General features: G+C 49.3%; 7 protein-coding genes across 16 annotated transcripts; 3 read left to right on the forward strand and 4 right to left on the reverse strand.

The window, feature by feature from the left end:
- Positions 1 to 86: 86 nt before the first annotated feature.
- Positions 87 to 3,353, reverse strand: PPTG_00329 (hypothetical protein; the record flags this gene model as incomplete). Its single annotated transcript, XM_008891706.1, has 1 exon — positions 87 to 3,353. The coding sequence occupies one exon, from the start codon at positions 3,351 to 3,353 to the stop codon at positions 87 to 89; it is 3,267 nt and encodes a 1,088-aa protein (XP_008889954.1).
- Positions 3,354 to 3,525: 172 nt separating this feature from the next.
- PPTG_00330 (peptidyl-prolyl cis-trans isomerase-like 1) lies at positions 3,526 to 4,386 on the reverse strand (the record flags this gene model as incomplete). Its single annotated transcript, XM_008891707.1, has 6 exons — positions 3,526 to 3,574; positions 3,649 to 3,733; positions 3,796 to 3,865; positions 3,942 to 4,005; positions 4,068 to 4,243; positions 4,330 to 4,386. The coding sequence occupies 6 exons, from the start codon at positions 4,384 to 4,386 to the stop codon at positions 3,526 to 3,528; spliced, it is 501 nt and encodes a 166-aa protein (XP_008889955.1).
- Positions 4,387 to 4,418: 32 nt separating this feature from the next.
- Positions 4,419 to 5,102, forward strand: PPTG_00331 (hypothetical protein). Its single transcript, XM_008891708.1, has one exon. It carries the CDS (start codon positions 4,467 to 4,469, stop codon positions 4,995 to 4,997), a length of 531 nt encoding a protein of 176 aa, XP_008889956.1. The 5' UTR covers positions 4,419 to 4,466; the 3' UTR covers positions 4,998 to 5,102.
- Positions 5,081 to 8,780, forward strand: PPTG_00332. Of its 2 annotated transcripts, none has more exons than XM_008891709.1 (2): positions 5,081 to 5,223; positions 5,272 to 8,780. In XM_008891709.1, the coding sequence occupies exons 1-2, from the start codon at positions 5,185 to 5,187 to the stop codon at positions 6,730 to 6,732; spliced, it is 1,500 nt and encodes a 499-aa protein (XP_008889957.1). In that variant the 5' UTR covers positions 5,081 to 5,184; the 3' UTR covers positions 6,733 to 8,780. The 2 variants fall into 2 exon arrangements, with proteins under 2 accessions (XP_008889957.1, XP_008889958.1); XM_008891710.1 differs by having other exon boundaries at positions 5,277 to 8,780.
- PPTG_00333 lies at positions 6,793 to 9,296 on the reverse strand. Of its 2 annotated transcripts, XM_008891712.1 has the most exons (5): positions 8,940 to 9,296; positions 8,535 to 8,855; positions 8,393 to 8,469; positions 8,103 to 8,333; positions 6,793 to 8,033 (listed from the first exon to the last, which is right to left on the reverse strand). In XM_008891712.1, exons 2-5 carry the CDS (start codon positions 8,834 to 8,836, stop codon positions 7,651 to 7,653), a joined length of 993 nt encoding a protein of 330 aa, XP_008889960.1. In that variant the 5' UTR covers positions 8,837 to 8,855; positions 8,940 to 9,296; the 3' UTR covers positions 6,793 to 7,650. The 2 variants fall into 2 exon arrangements, with proteins under 2 accessions (XP_008889960.1, XP_008889959.1); XM_008891711.1 differs by lacking the exon at positions 8,940 to 9,296 and having other exon boundaries at positions 6,818 to 8,033; positions 8,535 to 8,901.
- On the forward strand, positions 8,897 to 13,210 carry PPTG_00334. Of its 2 annotated transcripts, XM_008891713.1 has the most exons (12): positions 8,897 to 9,919; positions 9,988 to 10,146; positions 10,213 to 10,307; positions 10,369 to 10,587; positions 10,663 to 10,737; positions 10,796 to 11,009; positions 11,091 to 11,252; positions 11,318 to 11,395; positions 11,468 to 11,953; positions 12,015 to 12,178; positions 12,238 to 12,319; positions 12,382 to 13,210. In XM_008891713.1, the coding sequence occupies exons 1-12, from the start codon at positions 8,963 to 8,965 to the stop codon at positions 13,102 to 13,104; spliced, it is 3,414 nt and encodes a 1,137-aa protein (XP_008889961.1). In that variant the 5' UTR covers positions 8,897 to 8,962; the 3' UTR covers positions 13,105 to 13,210. The 2 variants fall into 2 exon arrangements, with proteins under 2 accessions (XP_008889961.1, XP_008889962.1); XM_008891714.1 differs by having other exon boundaries at positions 12,015 to 12,319.
- Positions 13,211 to 13,594: 384 nt separating this feature from the next.
- On the reverse strand, positions 13,595 to 14,431 carry PPTG_00335 (hypothetical protein). 7 transcript variants are annotated; one of them, XM_008891715.1, is made up of 4 exons: positions 14,357 to 14,431; positions 14,245 to 14,301; positions 14,128 to 14,180; positions 13,595 to 14,070 (listed from the first exon to the last, which is right to left on the reverse strand). In XM_008891715.1, exons 1-4 carry the CDS (start codon positions 14,378 to 14,380, stop codon positions 13,692 to 13,694), a joined length of 513 nt encoding a protein of 170 aa, XP_008889963.1. In that variant the 5' UTR covers positions 14,381 to 14,431; the 3' UTR covers positions 13,595 to 13,691. The 7 variants fall into 7 exon arrangements, with proteins under 7 accessions (XP_008889963.1, XP_008889965.1, XP_008889964.1 ...); XM_008891717.1 differs by having other exon boundaries at positions 13,595 to 14,180; XM_008891716.1 differs by having other exon boundaries at positions 14,128 to 14,301.
- Positions 14,432 to 17,467: the final 3,036 nt, after the last annotated feature.

Raw genomic sequence — 17,467 nt, forward strand, 5'->3', positions numbered from 1 at the left:
TGAAAATAGTAAGGCAGTTAGATTCGGGTGGAACACATAATGTAGCCATTATCATGGACATGGAGAATGGCTACATTGAAGTGGTTTTATTCGTCCTGGTCATCTTTATCTTGCAGCTCTATCGCAATGACGTTCTGTGGTAGTGATAGGAACTGTCTGCGAGTACGTTCTGTCATACTGTTGCCTGTAAGGCAAAGCCACTCCAACGTGGGGGTAATTAGTCGTTTTTGACTGTGAAGTTTAGCTGCCAGCACTGCCAAAGGCTCCTCAGTCATGTGGTTGTAAGCCAAGTTGAGCTCGCGCAACGTCCGATTGGTTTCCAGTGCGCGAGTACAAGCCACCAGACCTTCATTCCCAATTCGATTGTGTGCCAGATCCAAACGCTGCAACGTACTATTCGCCGAAAGACACGCAAAAAATCGCGGAGCTTTGGTCGCATCCAGGCCCGAATACGACAAGTCCAGTGCCATCAGTGTCTTATTAAACTTGAGTAGTTCTCCAAAGCGAGCCACAGCATCGGCATCAATACGGTTAGCACCGATATGAAGTATACGCAGTGACCGGTTACAGTTAATAAGCACCTCAGCGATTCGCTGGGCTTGCTCGGACCCGATGCCAGGACCTGCATCCAGTGCGTCGTCGGAGTCTGTACCACCAATATTGAGGTGTTCAAGGTGTTTGTTTCTCTCCAACATCGATGCAAATGCTACTGCACCACGAGAGCCCATCGTATGGTGTTCAATATCCAGCAGAACCAAGCTCTTGTTAACGTCCAGTGCAACTGCTAACGCTTCAGCGCCCGCAGGAGACACGGTATTCCAACGCAAGTGAAGTTCACGAAGTGTGGCAGTACGACGCAAGCCTTCGGCTATAGCTACAACACCTCGTACACGCAACTCGTTGCCCCGTAAGTCCAATCTCTCAATAGATTTGTTACGTATCAGCGCTTCTCGAAAACCAATGACCCCATCGTCACCAAGCTGCGTCCAGCTCAAGTTGAGATAAGTGAGAGCACTACTTGACGCCAAACACTCAGCCAATGCTTGGCCCCCAATAGGTCCCAGTGGATTGTTCTCTAACTCGAGAGTATGCAACGTGGAGTGGTTACGCACTCCATCAGCCAACGCACGAGCTGCTGCGCTGTCGAGCATACAGCTGTTCAACACTACTCGACCGAGATGAAGATGATGCAGCATCTTCTTACCTAGAAATGCTACTTCATACAGCTCCAGTCGACGGCCACATAAGTTCACAGTGACCAGATCTCGATGGTCTCTGCTGTTTGTAGCCAAGTTCACAACTGTCTTTGTAGAACGTGAGACGTCAGGAAGACGCAACTCGTTCAGCTCTTGTGTCAGGCGATTCACAGCAAAACACTTGGCAATAATCCAGCGATCCAAAAAATGCTGCGAATCTACATAAAACTCCATTTTTTCTGGAACTTCTCCAGATTTCTGGTTACCACGTACTTGTTGAACGGAAATAACGGTATCGTGCATCTTGATGGTCAAGAGCGTGCTGTTTAGAGCCACGAGCTCTCCTACACTCTCTCCGGCTTCGGGGAATAGCCCTGTATTACACAGGTTAACATCTCGTAAAGTCGCGCAACTCTTGATAGCAGTTAGTAACTCCAGCACTGCAGTTCTTCCTAATCCTGGGTTATCATGTAGATCTAGGGATAACAACATGCTGTTTTGAGGTACCAGCCCTGCAATAACCAGACCGTCAAGTTCCACCAGTTCTCGGTTAGCGAGATGTATCCATCGCGATGTTTTGACCTTGTCGACTGGGAGAATAGCTCGAACTCCACTTAACCGAATTAAAGCAAAACTCTCGTTTAGATGACGCAGCGCCACAACTATCCGCTTCGCTGAATCGAAGTCGATATTCGAGAGATACTGAGTACCGTCTTCGGCCAGATCACGTCCATATACACACAGTTCGCGAAGAGCAAAGTTGTCTCGCAACGCTGAGAGCAGACCGAGTACAGCTTGCGGACCCATTTGGTTCCAAGAAAAGTCACAGCGTGTAAGCGTCTCGTTTTCTCGAAGTGCTCGACCGAGTTCATCTGCGCCCTGAGAGCCAAGTCGATTGTCACGAAGATCCAAATCTAGCAGCATCGAGTCTGGACTGTCCTCTAAAGCATCCGCGAGGTCGCGAGCTCCATTAGGACCGATCCGATTACCAACCAGACTGAGGTGAGTTAGCGAAGAATTAACTCGTAGTGCTGCAGCCAGAGCACTCATGGCTGCATCATCGATCGCGGCATACTCTAACCTGAGCGATAACAGCGTCTGGTTAACGCGAAGAGCTCGGAAGACTGCAATGGCTCCGTAAGAACCGATCTTGTTCTTGTCTGCACCTTTCGTTATTTTGTTCTTGGCCACGTTTGCTGGATCTCTACGTTTAAATTTCAATGTGACCTTTAGCTTGACTTTGAGTCTCACAGGATGAGACAGCTTGGCGGCCCATTTGTGTTTAGAGTTCGATCTCTTCCGGTGTCTAAGTCTTGTCGCTATCCTCGTAAATCCCAGACGTTTCGATCTGTGAGATCTTCGTTTTGGCTTCTCTTTGACTGGTGGTGGAGGTTGTCCTTGTTGCACAACTAACGATCTTGTGCTGGTGTTGAAAGCCAATCCTGCATGTGCGAGGACTGAAATTTGCGTTGCTGTGATACATGAGCGTCGTCGCTTTTGCTGCATCTGCTGATCATCCAGAACTAAACATCGAGAGGAGATACTACGGCGAAGACAGAGTGTCGTGTACGTCAGTGACAGACCAAGCTGGAAGCAATCATACCATCCAAATGCTGGGATATCGTCAGGAACGGCGTAACTTCTCTCAACCTGGCGACTCTGCTCCACTACCGACAGAGGTCCAGATTTCTCAGTTGAATCGTCAATCAGGAGCACGTGGTCATGGATCAAAGTGCTGTTGACTTCGGTGTCTGGTGCAAAGCTCACGCGTTTTATCTGACGAATTTTCTTCTCGGCCGTGACAGTATTTTCACCGTTAACGGTGGGAATTCCAGCAGTCTTGGGGGTATCCGACGAAGCTGGTGGAGGCACAAATTCAAAAATGCTGACCTGCAAGTCTGGAACGGATTCAACGACGTGAATCCACGCCTCTTTCCGCGGAGTGGCAGCATTGTTGTCGCTCTTGTTGTTATCGTAGTGTTCATCTGTAGATTGTGAATTTTCATCTCCTTCAAGACCTTTACGGCCACTACCCACCAGCTCCGTGTTATGCAGCAGTTCGACAATTGACATCTCTGAGATGGCAGGACTCACATTGTTAGACTGCGAGGAAGACTTGTTTTCAGTGTCTCCTTCTGGAACGCCTAATGTATCCATCAGCGGACGTCTATTCTGCTGCGCAGAATCTCGTCCATTTTCAAACAGATTTGGAGTGACTCTTCAGCCCATTGTTACTCGTTCCAGACAACTACACAGCAGTACAACCATCGGTGATTAACTGCAAAATATATGACCCCCTTACATGTTGCAGGTCTCAACTGCAGTCCCTCTATTGTGAAATTGGGTAGGCACGTTTGATGTGGATCTCCTCACGAGGTCTAATACATAGGAGAAAAAGAAAACACATGCATGAGCTCAAATTTCGTTATAGCATTCCACAAATCCATCTTACCTGTCATTAGCACCCGTCGGTACCATGCCCATGCGCTGAATCACCTTCATTCCCGAGGAGATCCGACCAAACACCGTGTGCTTACCTATTCAACAACCAATACATCAGACCTTCCATTAAATGTCAGCAACATCTCAACGTCTGTACCATCCAGCCACGGTGTCGGTGCCAATGTAATGAAGAATTGGCTCCCATTGGTGTTGGGTCCCGAGTTCGCCTACACCAAAGCACACAACGTCGGTCAATCAACTGAAAACAAAATAATTTCAAAGTTTTTATTTTTTTTTTTTTACCATTGACAGCACTCCAGCTCCCGTGTGCTTGAGCTCCTTGGTGATCTCATCATCAAATTTTGCTCTGCCACCCAATATTCGCATTAGTTCAAGAATGTAGCCATGTGTATCATTGGCTTCCAGTACCCGTAAATGGACTCTCCTCCTCTCCCTGTGCCCGTGGGGTCTCCGCCCTGGATCATGAAGTCCTTAATGATGCGGTGGAAGATAGTGTTGTTGTAGTAGCCACGACGCGCCAGCTCTGCGATGTTCCAGCACGTCCGGGGCGCATGTTCCGTGTACAGCTCCATAGTGAACTCACCCTGGCAAATATTCAACCAGTTAGTACGGAGTTTGCACTGCGACAAATGAGAGGTAAGAGATGCAGTCATATAATGCGTATACGCACCACGGTCGTCTCGAAGACGACGTGCGTCGGGGGCGTGGACGTCGCTGGTGCAGCCATTTTCGTGTGGGTAATGCGAAATTTGATTATTGCGAATCCCTCGTTTTAGTGCCATTTCTAAAGCCGCGATTGATTTAGAAATGACACTCACAATCGCTCCAGCAAGACCAACCGTCGCATTTACAATGTCGACGCCCTTCGTATCGAGCCTGCGCACCTCTCTGGGTGCCACTGGTAGCAATGCAATGGTGTCTGCTGCTCCAGAATCCGCTGCCGGCAAGTCGGCCATGATGTCGATGTTTTCGGACCTGGATTTGGCACTTGACGCCAGTGGAGCTGTCGTTTCCAATGCCAATGGCGGTCGCTCCGCCGCCAAGGACCTACTGGCCTCCAAGAATGCCGAGAAGCAGGCAGAAGCTGAACTTGAGGCCTCACAAGCGCTCAAGAAGCAGCAGCAGAAGCAAATGCAGAAGCAAATGCAGAAGCAGGAGAAACCAGTCACAGCACTGGGCCAGGCCATGGCGCTCTTCGACAAAGAAATGGACGAACGCGACTCGTTCATGTCCCGCAACACTAAGCGACGACAAAAAGGCAGCAAGAAGACGCGAGGAGGAACACCCACACCATCACGCGGCCGTCGCCAACGCCAAGACAAGTACAAACGCGTCTAGAATTCTATTTTGCCATAGCATGCTTATACAGATTTTGACTTGCTCTCAGAAATCTTATTTCTGAACATCCCATTTTGTCAACACACTAATTACTACCAAACCGCTATTCTCAACCTAAAATAATTTATGCTGAATTTATTGCGCGGAATTGGGCTCTAGAGATCTCCGAAAACTGATATCCACCAAAATGGATCGTGAGAGCACGCCGCAGAAGCAGCGCCAGAAGGTGAGCTCTTCCCACGCCCACCTCACCTCCTACTAACGTATAGTGCAGCGCAGCACTAGCAGTCGTCGTGCTACCACCAACTCCGCAGCTCATGGCGCCCCATCCCGAGCCAGTATGAGCTCAATGCCAGGCCCTGCACGCGCGTTCCGGCCGCGTAGTCGCACGGCAGCCTCTCCACCAGCAGCTATAATGTCCAAGACGCCATCCATGCTGCTACGTCCACCCTCAGGTGGCTCACCAGGGCCCATCGGCGTTCTCTACGAGCCGGACGCCACTAGACGCAGTAGACACAGCGTGTCAGACCGAGACAGCCACCTGCAGGTTAACACCAGACCCTCTCCAAGTCATCGACACAGTTCACGAGCAGGTTCTCCAGGTGCCCCACCCCCACGACCCCAAACCCCCTCTACCCTCCAGCAGACCAAGGTCATCCCGCCTTCTACCAGTGTGAAGCTTATTACCCCTCAGATGCAATTTGCAACCGACTTGTCCGTAAATTTGGGGAATTGTCTGGAACTCACGAATTTCACAGTAGTGGGGGTGATGGGACTGGAAAATGTGGGCAAGTCCACGGTATTGTCACTTTTGGCGCAGAAGAATAAGCGAGATAAGGAGATTTTTTCGACTCGAAGCCTGGAGGCGCTGGTGATGGATAGACATGAGACGACGGGGGTAGATCTCGCCATCTCGATGGTAGGGGGATCAGGCCACCCAACGGTGTTGCTGGACTCACAGCCATTACTGAGCAGCTCGATGTTGGCGGATTTATTGGAGCGGAACGAGTCGCCGCGGTTTGGTGCTCTTACACCGGAGCAGCAGATTGAGGCAGCATCCTACCAGATTGCGGTGTTCTTGTGCTCGATTTGTCATTACGTGGTGGTTGTTCATGATGGTTTGGCGTATCAGGCTTCGGTTAATGAACTTTTACGTAAGATTGAGCAGAAGTTTGCGCAATGCCGACTACCCAGTGTGTCGGGCAACAGTCAAAAACACACGGCGCAGTTACTTTACGTGGCTAACAATGTGGCAGACTCGGAGTTGTTGTACCGCGAGAACGAGCTGTTCTCAGCTCATATACGTGCTCTCGAGGCGGCGTGGCCACAATCGCTGGTTCGTGTGTCTAATAACATGTCGACGTACAGTGACCCTGCCGATGATAATGATGTCCTCAATGTGGCGTCATTCGTGCTTCCACATCGACAACAAGTTGCCCGCGGAAACGAAAAGGGGAAGCATCAGACCAAGACCATAACCTTTACGTCCAGTAAATACTCGGAGTTCGAGGAGGCAGCAGAAGACTTCCAGCGATTTGTCCTGAGTTTACCGAGTTCGCCCTCGTTTACGCCACAGGTGTCGACGTCAGTGATGACGCCTGGATCAAAGCCATTGCCACCCCCACACGCGCTCTCTTTACGTGAATGGCTTAGCAATGCCTCCCGTGTGTTTGAAGCTGTGCGCAAAGCTAGCTGTTTCACCGCCGAATACACATCGTCGCGTGATCACCACTAAGACAATCGAACGCCCAAGGTTTCGACATAAAAAATATGAAGACGACAGCGGCGATTTAGCTTCACAGTGTCGGCAGATTTAAGTCCTGCAAGTTAATGAACACTGTGAACATATTCAGCTCGTAGACTTCACGATATCATGCGGGCGTGTTTCAAGTTGCTATTTTCTGAAGTTCTCCATCAATAGTGTCCAAGCTCGGCCAAATGCATTCGAGATCTTCGCCATTAAAAGGGGGTTAACCTTTTAATGGTGTAGATCTCGAATGCATTTGCTCAAGCTACACACAAGCAGATACTCTAGTTAATGACGAGCAGCACGAGGTTCCGATGGATTCCGACGAGCAAGCTCCCGAATGAGCCAAAGCCTTCGAGCGTTACATGATCCAAGAATTGCGTTGCATCCAGCGACAACCGGCAAACTTTCAGGGGGGACAGCGTAACATGCAGGAGACATTCCGCCAAATAATACGAGTGGGTGAGGGCTGAATGGGCAACAAACGACCAACCCGATTCTGGAAACATGGGAGCTGCTGCATACAACTCTCGCGTTGTTGCTAATGCGGCAGTTTGCCGTCGATCGCATCGTTTCCGTCGCTTCGTTAAGGCAAGACCTGATCTTGATAATGAATGACCTTCCAGTCACCCCAGCTCCACTCCGCCAGATTCCTCTGCTCCAAGTTGGTGACGTCGTCCCGCAAGAGTTTTTCCCAGCGACCCCTACTGCGTGCAGCAAGTGGTGTCACGTCAGATCAACGAGCTCAGTATCCTGCTGAATGAGGATTTCAACATCGACCGAGCTGATAGGATTGCAGAGCGGCGTCGCAAACTACTATTCTATCTGTCGAAAGTGTTGTAGACGTGGAAAGCAATCACGAAGATCTGAAATGCTCGCAAGCAAGCACAACTATCTCTTCTTTGCTCAGTTTACCTTGACTTTATCCTTGTCACTGCTGTTATGCCTTCCGACGAACGTGTCCATACCGTTTAAACCCCCACCTAAGCGAACCACAACGTCATACACTGGCACTGGTAGCATACGTGAAATGACAGGGGCCCATGATAAAGCAACCCCCCTCCATCCTGAAAAACACGACACCAACAGCTCGTCCCCACGTCGTATCGAGCGGTAGATCGCATCAACCACTTCAGACTCCGACAGCATTGGAATGCAAAAGCGCGAGATCTTGAGAGCCCAGTCGTCTGCACTCAGAACTCCAGCAAACATTCCCGTGTCCACAGCAGCAGGACAAACCAACAGCGTCCGAATCGACGTGACCTCGTCGCGCCACAGCTCCAAGCGGACTACAAATGAATCATAAATTAGTTAGTACACAAACTGCAGATAACGATGACAGAGCACGATCATCTCACGAGATTCGTGGAAGGCATTCACTGCCGCTTTGCTCGCGCAGTAGTCGGTTAATCCAGCGCTACTGGTCATTCCCATCACGGACGACAGAGTCACTAGCATCGCTTCCGATGCTTTCTTCATGGACGGGAGTGCATTTCTCACTGTCCAGAAATGCGCCAGTGTATTCACTGCGAACGTCTTCTGAATCTGCTCCGGTGTCAAGTCTTCAAGTGACTTCCCCATCACGATACCTAGCAACTCACCGTGAGAAACGTTCACTCCTGCCTAATTAGCAATCACTCCTACATACCAGCATTATTAATCAGCACTCCGATGTGTTTTGGTGCCACATTATCAACCACGCGAGCGATTGTCGCTTCAACCGACCTGTCAACACAGAGCAGCACCTTCAGATGACTCGAATCTCTATCAGCTGTAACTCCGTCACCTACCGATGATCTGCCACATTACACTCGTAAATAATCACCCGTTTGCTTCCCTCTTCAGCGTCTTGGGAGTATAGTAACTCCGTCTGAAGCGCCTTGAGAGCCTCTGTATCAATGTCCAGTAGTGCCAGAACCACGTCTGTCGTCTCTTTGAACACTTTCTGCGTCAATCTCCGCCCGATACCGCTCGCTGCGCCCGTGACCACCACCACCTTTCCTTCTAGAGAGAATGCACGTCCTCTAGTAACCCCCACAGCTCGGACTAGAAGCCACAGCACCAGCAGCACCGCCAACGTGACAAGCAGCATCGCTAACGTGGATCTTCTCCTTTTTACCCAATCAACACCTCTTATCATTAGCTTTTAACCAATCCACAATGAGATACCCTTTTGTAGCCATAATCCAACGTACGCTGTAGCCAAGATCGAGACAGCATGCCGTGCACGATCAAGATCCGGCTGGTGGAGGCCCGTGACATGCCTGTGGTGGACCGCACGAGCAAGCTGGCGGACGCGTACGTGAGCATCACGTTTGCGAGCTTCGAGGCCAAGTCATCGGTGTCCAAGAAGACTTTGAACCCAAAATGGGACGAGGAATTCCGCTTCGACGTGGCCGACGACTCGGTACTACAGAGCCAGCCAATTGAATTCAAGCTCATGGACCACGACGTGTACACTACGGACGCCACTGTGGGCATCGTCTACGTAGATCTCAACTGCCTGCTCATGCGGGATGGCCACGTTATACAGGGCTGGTTCCCAGTATACGACACACTACTGGGAGTTCGTTGTGAACTGAGTTTAGTTATTCGACTTCAGTACTTTGGAGATGTGAACCCATTTCGAGAGTCTTCAGCCGGTGTGCAATTCTTCGGCCTGTCAACACTAGACCCGAGTCTCTACAGGATCGAAAGCATGCTGGGCTTTGTCGAGGAGCTCGTGGTGCATGCAGACCCGGAATATTCGTGGAGTGACAGTTTTCGCACTTCAAGACGCAGTAACGAGCATAGACAATTATTACTGTATAAATTGTCGTCTCAAGTGGCTACACTGGTTGGAAAAAAGGCGTTGGAGCTCGGAGGTAACGCCGTATTGGCCTATAAACAGTTTTTCGATGTGGAAGGAGACAGTGGACTGGTAGCACGAGCATGTGGCACGGCGTGTTACATCACATCAGTGGGGAAGAGCGAGTTAATGTCGGACAATGGCAGTCAACAGCGCACACATAGCGAGGATGGCCTGGACAGTGAACTGAATGTGGATATTGACAATGACGACATCACGTCCATTGGAGGAGAAAGCGTTGAGGCTTTATTGTCGCCTCGGTTTTACCCAAGGCGTGTGCTGAAGGCGCTTAAAGCACCGGAAGCGTTCAATATCTCCGCACATGACGTGAGTTTGGATGAAAAAGTACTGAGATTGTAATAATGCGCTTATCTAATCGATTGTGCTGGTTGTAGGAGGTGCAATTGATCACACTGAAAGTGTTTAATCCAGCTACGAGGATCCGATTGGCTGGGATTGTCAGTGCACGCTCGGTCAAGTATCTTGGCAAGCTAGCGACAAAGCTGGCAGATCAGGAAACTCGAGACTCGTGGTGGCTTGAACTCCGTGAAGAGGTGAGCCTGGCCTAGTTAGTCTTAATTGAGTCGATGTTACACGCTAATTCATCGTTTCTTGCGCAGATCCGAGCTCACGCGCAGTCACTGCAATGCCCCTTTGTTATCGGCTACACGGAGTCATGTACCATTCACGATGATGTCTGTGTCATCTCAGCCTCGTACGTCTTATATCTGCTATACTGCGCTGAAGGTGATAGTTAACGCTACTGTTTATTTCAGAGGAACTGCAGCAGTGATGAAAAACCCTCTTGAAGACAGACCAACTCGACGGGATGTCACTACCAGTTATGACGCGGATGACGATGGACCTGATGCACATGCAGCCTCTTCTCCGATGCTAAGTCTCCCTCTTCCCGAGATTCCTGCTTCGATTGGACGCCGGAGTCCCTCGTTCTCGTATATGACACACCAGCCAATTCCAACAAGAACAAAGCCAAGGTCAGACACCCCAACAATGCCTTGTGTGGTGGAGTTAAACATGTTTCTGACTTGATATCGTTGTCTGCTAAACAGACGGAGCCGCGTATCCAAGTCACCCTGTCTTTTGTGCCACATTCCGTACTCGCGATCACTCGCACCATTCTCAAAGTACGTCGACCCTGCTGCTATTGTATCGAGTATCCTTCTCATCGTAGTATCCTGTTAGTATGAGGATGGTGCGCTGCGGTGTATGTGGAAATAAATGGGTTCCAGAGATGATGATCGCGTCCATCGAGCCTCCTGCTGGTCTTGCGATGATGGGGAAAGGAACGTTTATTCAAGCACGAGTTTGCCGTCAGCGGAGGAAAGGAACGGGCGATGTTAACGCCACCATCGTGTCAGACGCGCTACCATTCCTCGAGTACGAGCTGTATCGCCAGGTACGCGCTGTTTAAACTGTCCTAACCTTGCTTAGAGCACAGTTTGAACTAATTTGGAGGATGTTTTCCTTGTATTTTCAGTTGATTGTGAAGATGAAAGTGCTCGGAGTGAACGCTGTGTTCGCGTTTGACTCGCAGATCCAAGTCGGAGGCTCCCTTATTGTCGGTGTCATTACTGGTACCGGTCTGTACCTCCCTGCTCTCCCACCTCCTCCTACGCTTCGGATCGAGCGAAACATCGACGTGAGTTTATCTTATCGTACAGGGACTGTATATATTTATTAATGTACTTATGCTTATTTCATTAGGTGAAAGACGACGAAGATCGACGTCTTGTTCAGCTTCAAGCACAAATCGAGGAACTCAGCACGTTCAACAAGGACAGAGTACGCTGTTCTTTGAGCAGTATCACTGCAATTTGGTCTAATTTTTGTGATCTTATCGACAACTTTTAACAGCTCCATCGAGACCGTATCTGTATCGTTCAACCTGAGTACGAGTACTACATTGGAGGCAGGAATGCGCGTAACCAGCTCCAGGCTAGCACTTCGCTTTCAGACCAGGACGATGACAATGGGAAGGGATCCAAGCGTCTGTTCCAGTTCACCCAGTCTAGACCAAGACGCGCGCGGAGGAGGCAACTACCACAACCGTCTCCAGACGACGGAGTTGCTATGCACTCCACTACTAATGCAGATAACGCAGCTACAGCAGAGGCCTCGATCACACCGGATGGCACTACTACGCCTCCAGCTCCGGCCTCGCAGACCTCGCTTGACAATGATTCCAAGACACTCAGCTCCTCTTCGGAATCAAGCTCCGAGTCGGAAGAAGAAGCGTTCGTCGATGGCTTCAGCGACTCGAAGGAGACTTTTGTGCTGGAAATCGACGATGAGACCGATGAAGACCTCATGTCGGTGCTGCTGGAGCAGGAATTGCCAGAGGTACGTGATCGATATACAGTAACGATGGAAACTATGGACCAACCTAACATTATTATAACAGGGTATCTACATGTGCAACACGGATCGCCTTCCGGGTGACTTTACTCCCGGTGAGAATGTACATTTGATTGTGTCCATGAAGCGAGTAGAGTGGGATGAAGACCGCATGCGTGATACTCGACTTAATGAGCTGCTATCAGTTGTGTTCAAGGAGCTTTTCGCAAGGTACGGTTGCTACATTCGTTGATGTTAAGCAGTACTAACGTGGTTGTGTGGTTGTTCAGTCTTCTGTTTAAAGTGCGCTCGTACGCTCCCTGTGCCATCTGCGGCTTAAAGACTCGAGTAGCGGTGGCATCCGAAACGATGGTATGTGCATCGTTAGTGTACAAACCTCCCTACTACAGATGGCTAATTCATGTTGTTTGTAGATTGAAGTGGTTCTAAGCGGTATGGCAGTCTTGGAGAAGAACTGGGAAGATCCACTTGATAGTCTTTTCAACAACGCAGCGATTTCTCTCGACATGGAAGAAACACAGCCAGTTGACTCCTCTGACAACACCCGCTCGTCATTACCTGCAGTGCACGACATCCCGCTGTCTGGTAAAACTACAAGTCCCTCCAAGTTACACATTCACATGCCACGGCCTCGAAGCTTTTCACACTACCGTTTGAATAACCCCATGTCAACGGCTATTCCAGCTCCATACGGCCGCGAATGGATTGAGTTGACTCCGCTGGGTTACATTCCTGGTGCTCATGTGACTCGTTATCTCGGTCGTGTGACGCTGCACTTCATTAAGGAAAGTTGGACGGTGCGTGAGAGCGGAGGATTGGGTGCCTTTTACCACTTGTTCCTGAGCGAAGCCATCGCCATCGTCCGAGCCCACGTACGCTCCTTGGGTGGCAACGCCATGTTGACATTCCGTCTCGTGCCCATCGAGTCCAGCCAACTGTATCGCAACCAAGTGTACAACATGATCAGCATCACAGGTGACGTCGTCATGATCGAGCGAGAAGTGGACACCAACGTGTACCCGCCCAATATGTGGAGCAGTAAATCCTCCCACGCAGCTGAAATCGACAAGCTCTCGTCTCTTGACGACGCATTCGCCAACGCCATTATTGAAGACGCAGGCAACATTAACTCCTAGACAAATTAAATAGGCATCTTAATGTCAAAAATAAAATACCGCAGCTCTAGTAAAATTGCTTCAATAGAAAAACAATAAATTAACCAAATAGAAAGCTATCTTTCACTTGAAACTCCGTTGACAAGAGCACTTTAATCCACTGCTGAGGTCATGTTGCAGTAGTTCTGCCACAACTTCTGGATCTGCTAGTACTTCCGCTCTCCATACATGTGCGAAATATTTTTGCGTTTTCCACTTGCACGGGTACTCTCATCTCGAGGAGGTTAGTCAGAGATCAAACGACCGTAGCCACCATCGAAAGCACACACGATCAGCTTCACCTAGAAGGGACTTGATCAACCCTTGCCTTAACTACGTGGGCATTGAGCGGTGAACCGATTGTAAATCTTTCATTGCGAAAAGAATTATCATACTGTAAAACATTTTGTTCTGCAACAGCAACATCGGAGTAAACACAAGCCACCACATAGCAATAACTTGCGACAGGGTTCAAATAACTTGATGAATTTTATCAAATAACCATAGGACTGACAGACAATTTTTTTTTTAACACCGGCATACTTTCAGTAGTAAGATCTGCTTTTATTTTATTTTCCTTCCGCCTCAATGAACTTGAGGTACTTCTCAAACGCAAATATGCCATCAGGTGTAAACTCGTTGCGACGGTCAAGAATCTCGTCCGCAGTCATGGTGAGGACCTCGTCAACTTCTTCCTCCTGCAGCACGAGCGGACCGTCGAATGTGCAGTCGAAGAGTCCGCCCCAGACTCGACTGCGGTCGTCCCCGTAGTAGAACGTCGTCAAATAACGCAGAGGCGTGTTCTTGACGCCCATCTCTTCTTCAGCTTCGCGCTCTGCGTTCACGTCCATAGGCTCCCCGTACTGCACAACTCCACCGGCCATCGGGTCAAGCATCCCGGGGCAGTAGTCCTTAATCATCGTGCGACGCTGCACGTAATACTTGCCACTAACCACAAAGGGGATGTTAAATCAAGTACAGTACGAAAGCTGACTTCGCTCGTGCCTTGAGTTCTTGATGACGATGTAGGAAGCTCGGTGTGGCAGGTTGAACGCACGCTATACGGGAGGGCATCAATGAGGTGATACCGCAGAAGGACCATACAAAAGGCTAACAGCTCACCATGACGGCGCGGTCAGCCTTGCCAATAACGTTATTGTCCTCGTCCACGATGCAGACCTGACCGCAGAGGTTAGAAGCCAGCTGAGGCAGCAACACACAGAGGGGTACGCACCTCTTCCTTGGCACTCAGAGACATCGTATCCGAATTTACCGAATGACAATCAACTTTTTACGGAACCAAATTAATGCTTTTAAAATTAAATTTGTAAACGCACATGCTAACTTTAAAAACACTAATTTTGGTTTCGTAAAAAGAAAACAAATCTTTCCAATATTCATTCAATCAAAATATTTAAAATATTAAATTGAATATTATGATTTAAAACAATCCAAGCAAACTTGTCCAAATTTTCAATAATAAAATTCAATAATCTAATTTAATTCTATCTCAAAATAAGGGACTTTTCGAGTTGTCTTTACCTATTCATTATCCGTAGATGTGGACTTCTACAGGAGTGGGTAGTGGCAAATCCTATTGAGTTTTCAAGTGCGCTGTTTTCACGGTCTATGCAGTACTGAAGTAGACATATTAGTTTGTTGTGTTTTCAACTGTTGGTAGTAGCAGACAGTGCACACTAAGGAAAAGAACACTATGAGCTAAATCACACAGTCGGATGCACTCGAGTTGGTGGTGCTCCTCGCAATCTATGGTGAAGAAGACACCTGGGTGGCGATGGCATCCGTTGGAGCGTTCGATACCCCAGACCGACCGCTTACCCCGTTGATCCGATTCAATATTTGAACTTACGGAGAGGCTAATGCTATCCTTGAATTCGCTTTGGCATTGAGCTGCGCACTGGCGCGACTCTTTAGACTGCCGGAGACGATAATAACAGAGAACGGAAACATATGTACCAAGTTTGAAGCAACCGCAGTCATGCTGAACCGGCTGAGCTCACCTCAGCGGCCCCACAACATGTCGAGCCAGTTTGGGCGCTACTCGGGGCCAATTTGCCGCATTTTCATGTGGATGAGTAAGTTTTCTTTTCATTTTTCGTTTTATGCCATAACTAATACTACAATGTTGTGGTGTGCTTTCTCTCAAATGACGGACGGTAGGAGCCGCCAGGGTAGTAGGGTAGTGCTATAACTTCATCAGAACCAGTGAATACCAGTGCGTTCATGGGATCATCTCAGGATGTGCAGTAATTTAACATATTTTTTACAAGGGTAATAGCAATGAAATGCCGCTCTAAAGTATCTATTACGTCATCCAGTTTATGTAAGAAAATTTGAACACGTTACATAATAAGAACTACTGCACTGTTGCGTTCGACAAGCTGCCAAGCTAGTTGAAGAGTTTTCACCCCAAATATGAACATTCTCTAGTACCAAGCTAGTGGTGAATCCTTTGTCAATACCAGGACACCCCATTATAGAATTGATATTTATCGGGAACCTACCTGAGCATAAATAATGACATGGGGCAGCTAGTGTCAAGCTATACATTATGCATCTACAAGAGCAAGCAATAAATTAGAGCATAATGTAAAGCAAACCAAAACAAATTCATGTTAATTATAAACGAGTGGCTTCATCGACAGTCTGTGTTGTTCAATACGCACCCTTTTGCCGCAGAAAAAAAACACCATTCTCTGCGTAACTGAATACAGGCCGTGACGTTCTTGCTCGCAAGTCGTCCGAGCGACGCTAAAGAGCCGTTAGATGTAGGCAGAATGATGCTCAGCAACTAGTATCTTGGACCAACCGCCGGTTACCGACGACTTTTCTGTCGATGCTATGCAAAAGAGCTTTCTCCGTCGCCGTCGACTACTTCCTCAGTAGTACTAGGTTTGCCTTCGTCCGCGCAGCGAAAGGGCTGTAGCCCCTCCTCCTCTGCCCGTGCCAGCCGGTGGATCCCTACGAAGACGCGTACGCACCTCGACTCGAAGTCGGGTCTGTACACGATGCCACCATGAGATCCTGTGTGACACATAAAACAAATTGCAATTGTAAATAAACTACATATCCGTCCACACTTTACACTGCGCGACAGATCACATCGGACACCCACTTACGGTGCTCTAGCGCCGTCAATACTGCGAGTTAGGCCATACTATTTAGATATATGCGAGTTGTTGACAGTAGGAAAAGCCTAGTAGCGCTAACGAGCGCAGATTCGGCCGCTGTGGGGGACCTCCAATACAACTTTCCACTTTCAGCTCCACGACAGATCAGATCGGACAGAACAGGCTTTACAAAAATCAAGTATATTTTAAAGCTTAGTAAGTTGTTCTATCTCCTTTCTCGGCAACAACCGCTAAGCAGCGACGCGGCATTGACTGCAGCAAAGCGAGAGGGATGGAATTCCAAGCTTCGAATAGGGCTACTTTCAGATCACACACCTTGTCGAATTGCTTACCGTTCCTGTAAACGCGCCGGCTCCTTATTGACCATAGGTTTTCAATTGGATTTAAGTCGGGTGACTTAGACGGCCAGTCGAGCACCTTGACATCCTGGTCCGCAAAAAAGTCCTTAGTGCGGGCTGAGGTGTGGATGCTGGCATTATCTTGTTGGAAGATATAGTCTAAACCGTAGTTGGCATGTGCATAGGGAAGCAAAATCTCGGACAACGTGTACACATAGTCGCCCGAGTTTTGCTTCCCATTCAAAACCACCAGCTGAGACTTTCCCCGCCCACTAAATGTAGCCCAAACCATCACCGATCCTCCCCCTGCTTGCCTTCTCTTGGTCCTTCGGGGAGGACGGCGCAAGTCCCTCCAATATTGCTGAAAGCCGTCGGGCCCATCGAGGTTCCATTTCTTCTCATCAGAGAAGATAATGGAATCCCAATAGGACCCGGCGTCTTTCAGCAACAGCTTCTCCGTTGCCCACGTGAAGCGTACGGCCATGTCTTCCGGCTTCAGCGGAAGCGTGTTGACCATTTTCGTGAAGACCAGCCAGTCGACCCACAAGAGGACGCACTGGATGGTCCTCACGTGCACGCCGAGGCCCAACTCGGCTTTCAACTGCGCCGCCGAGTGCTCGCCACGCGATGCAGTGCGCACAAGACGCCTGACCTCGCGGTCTGTCAGTGCTGGAGACGCTCCGCTTCGTTTGGGGGGCTTCGCGGTCTTGCGTGCCTTGGGTGGAGGCTTGGGAGCCAGTGCACGGCAGATGGTGTCGGGGCTGCGGCCGAGGCTGCGCGCGATGGCGCGCTTGGAGGCTCCAGCCTCAAAGAGGCCGTCAATCCTCCCCCTCTCTCGCTCGGTTAATGGAGGCT

The sequence above is a fragment of the Phytophthora parasitica genome, assembly GCF_000247585.1.
Source record: "Phytophthora parasitica INRA-310 unplaced genomic scaffold supercont2.1, whole genome shotgun sequence".
NCBI classification, from domain to species: Eukaryota; Oomycota; class Peronosporomycetes; order Peronosporales; family Peronosporaceae; genus Phytophthora; species Phytophthora nicotianae.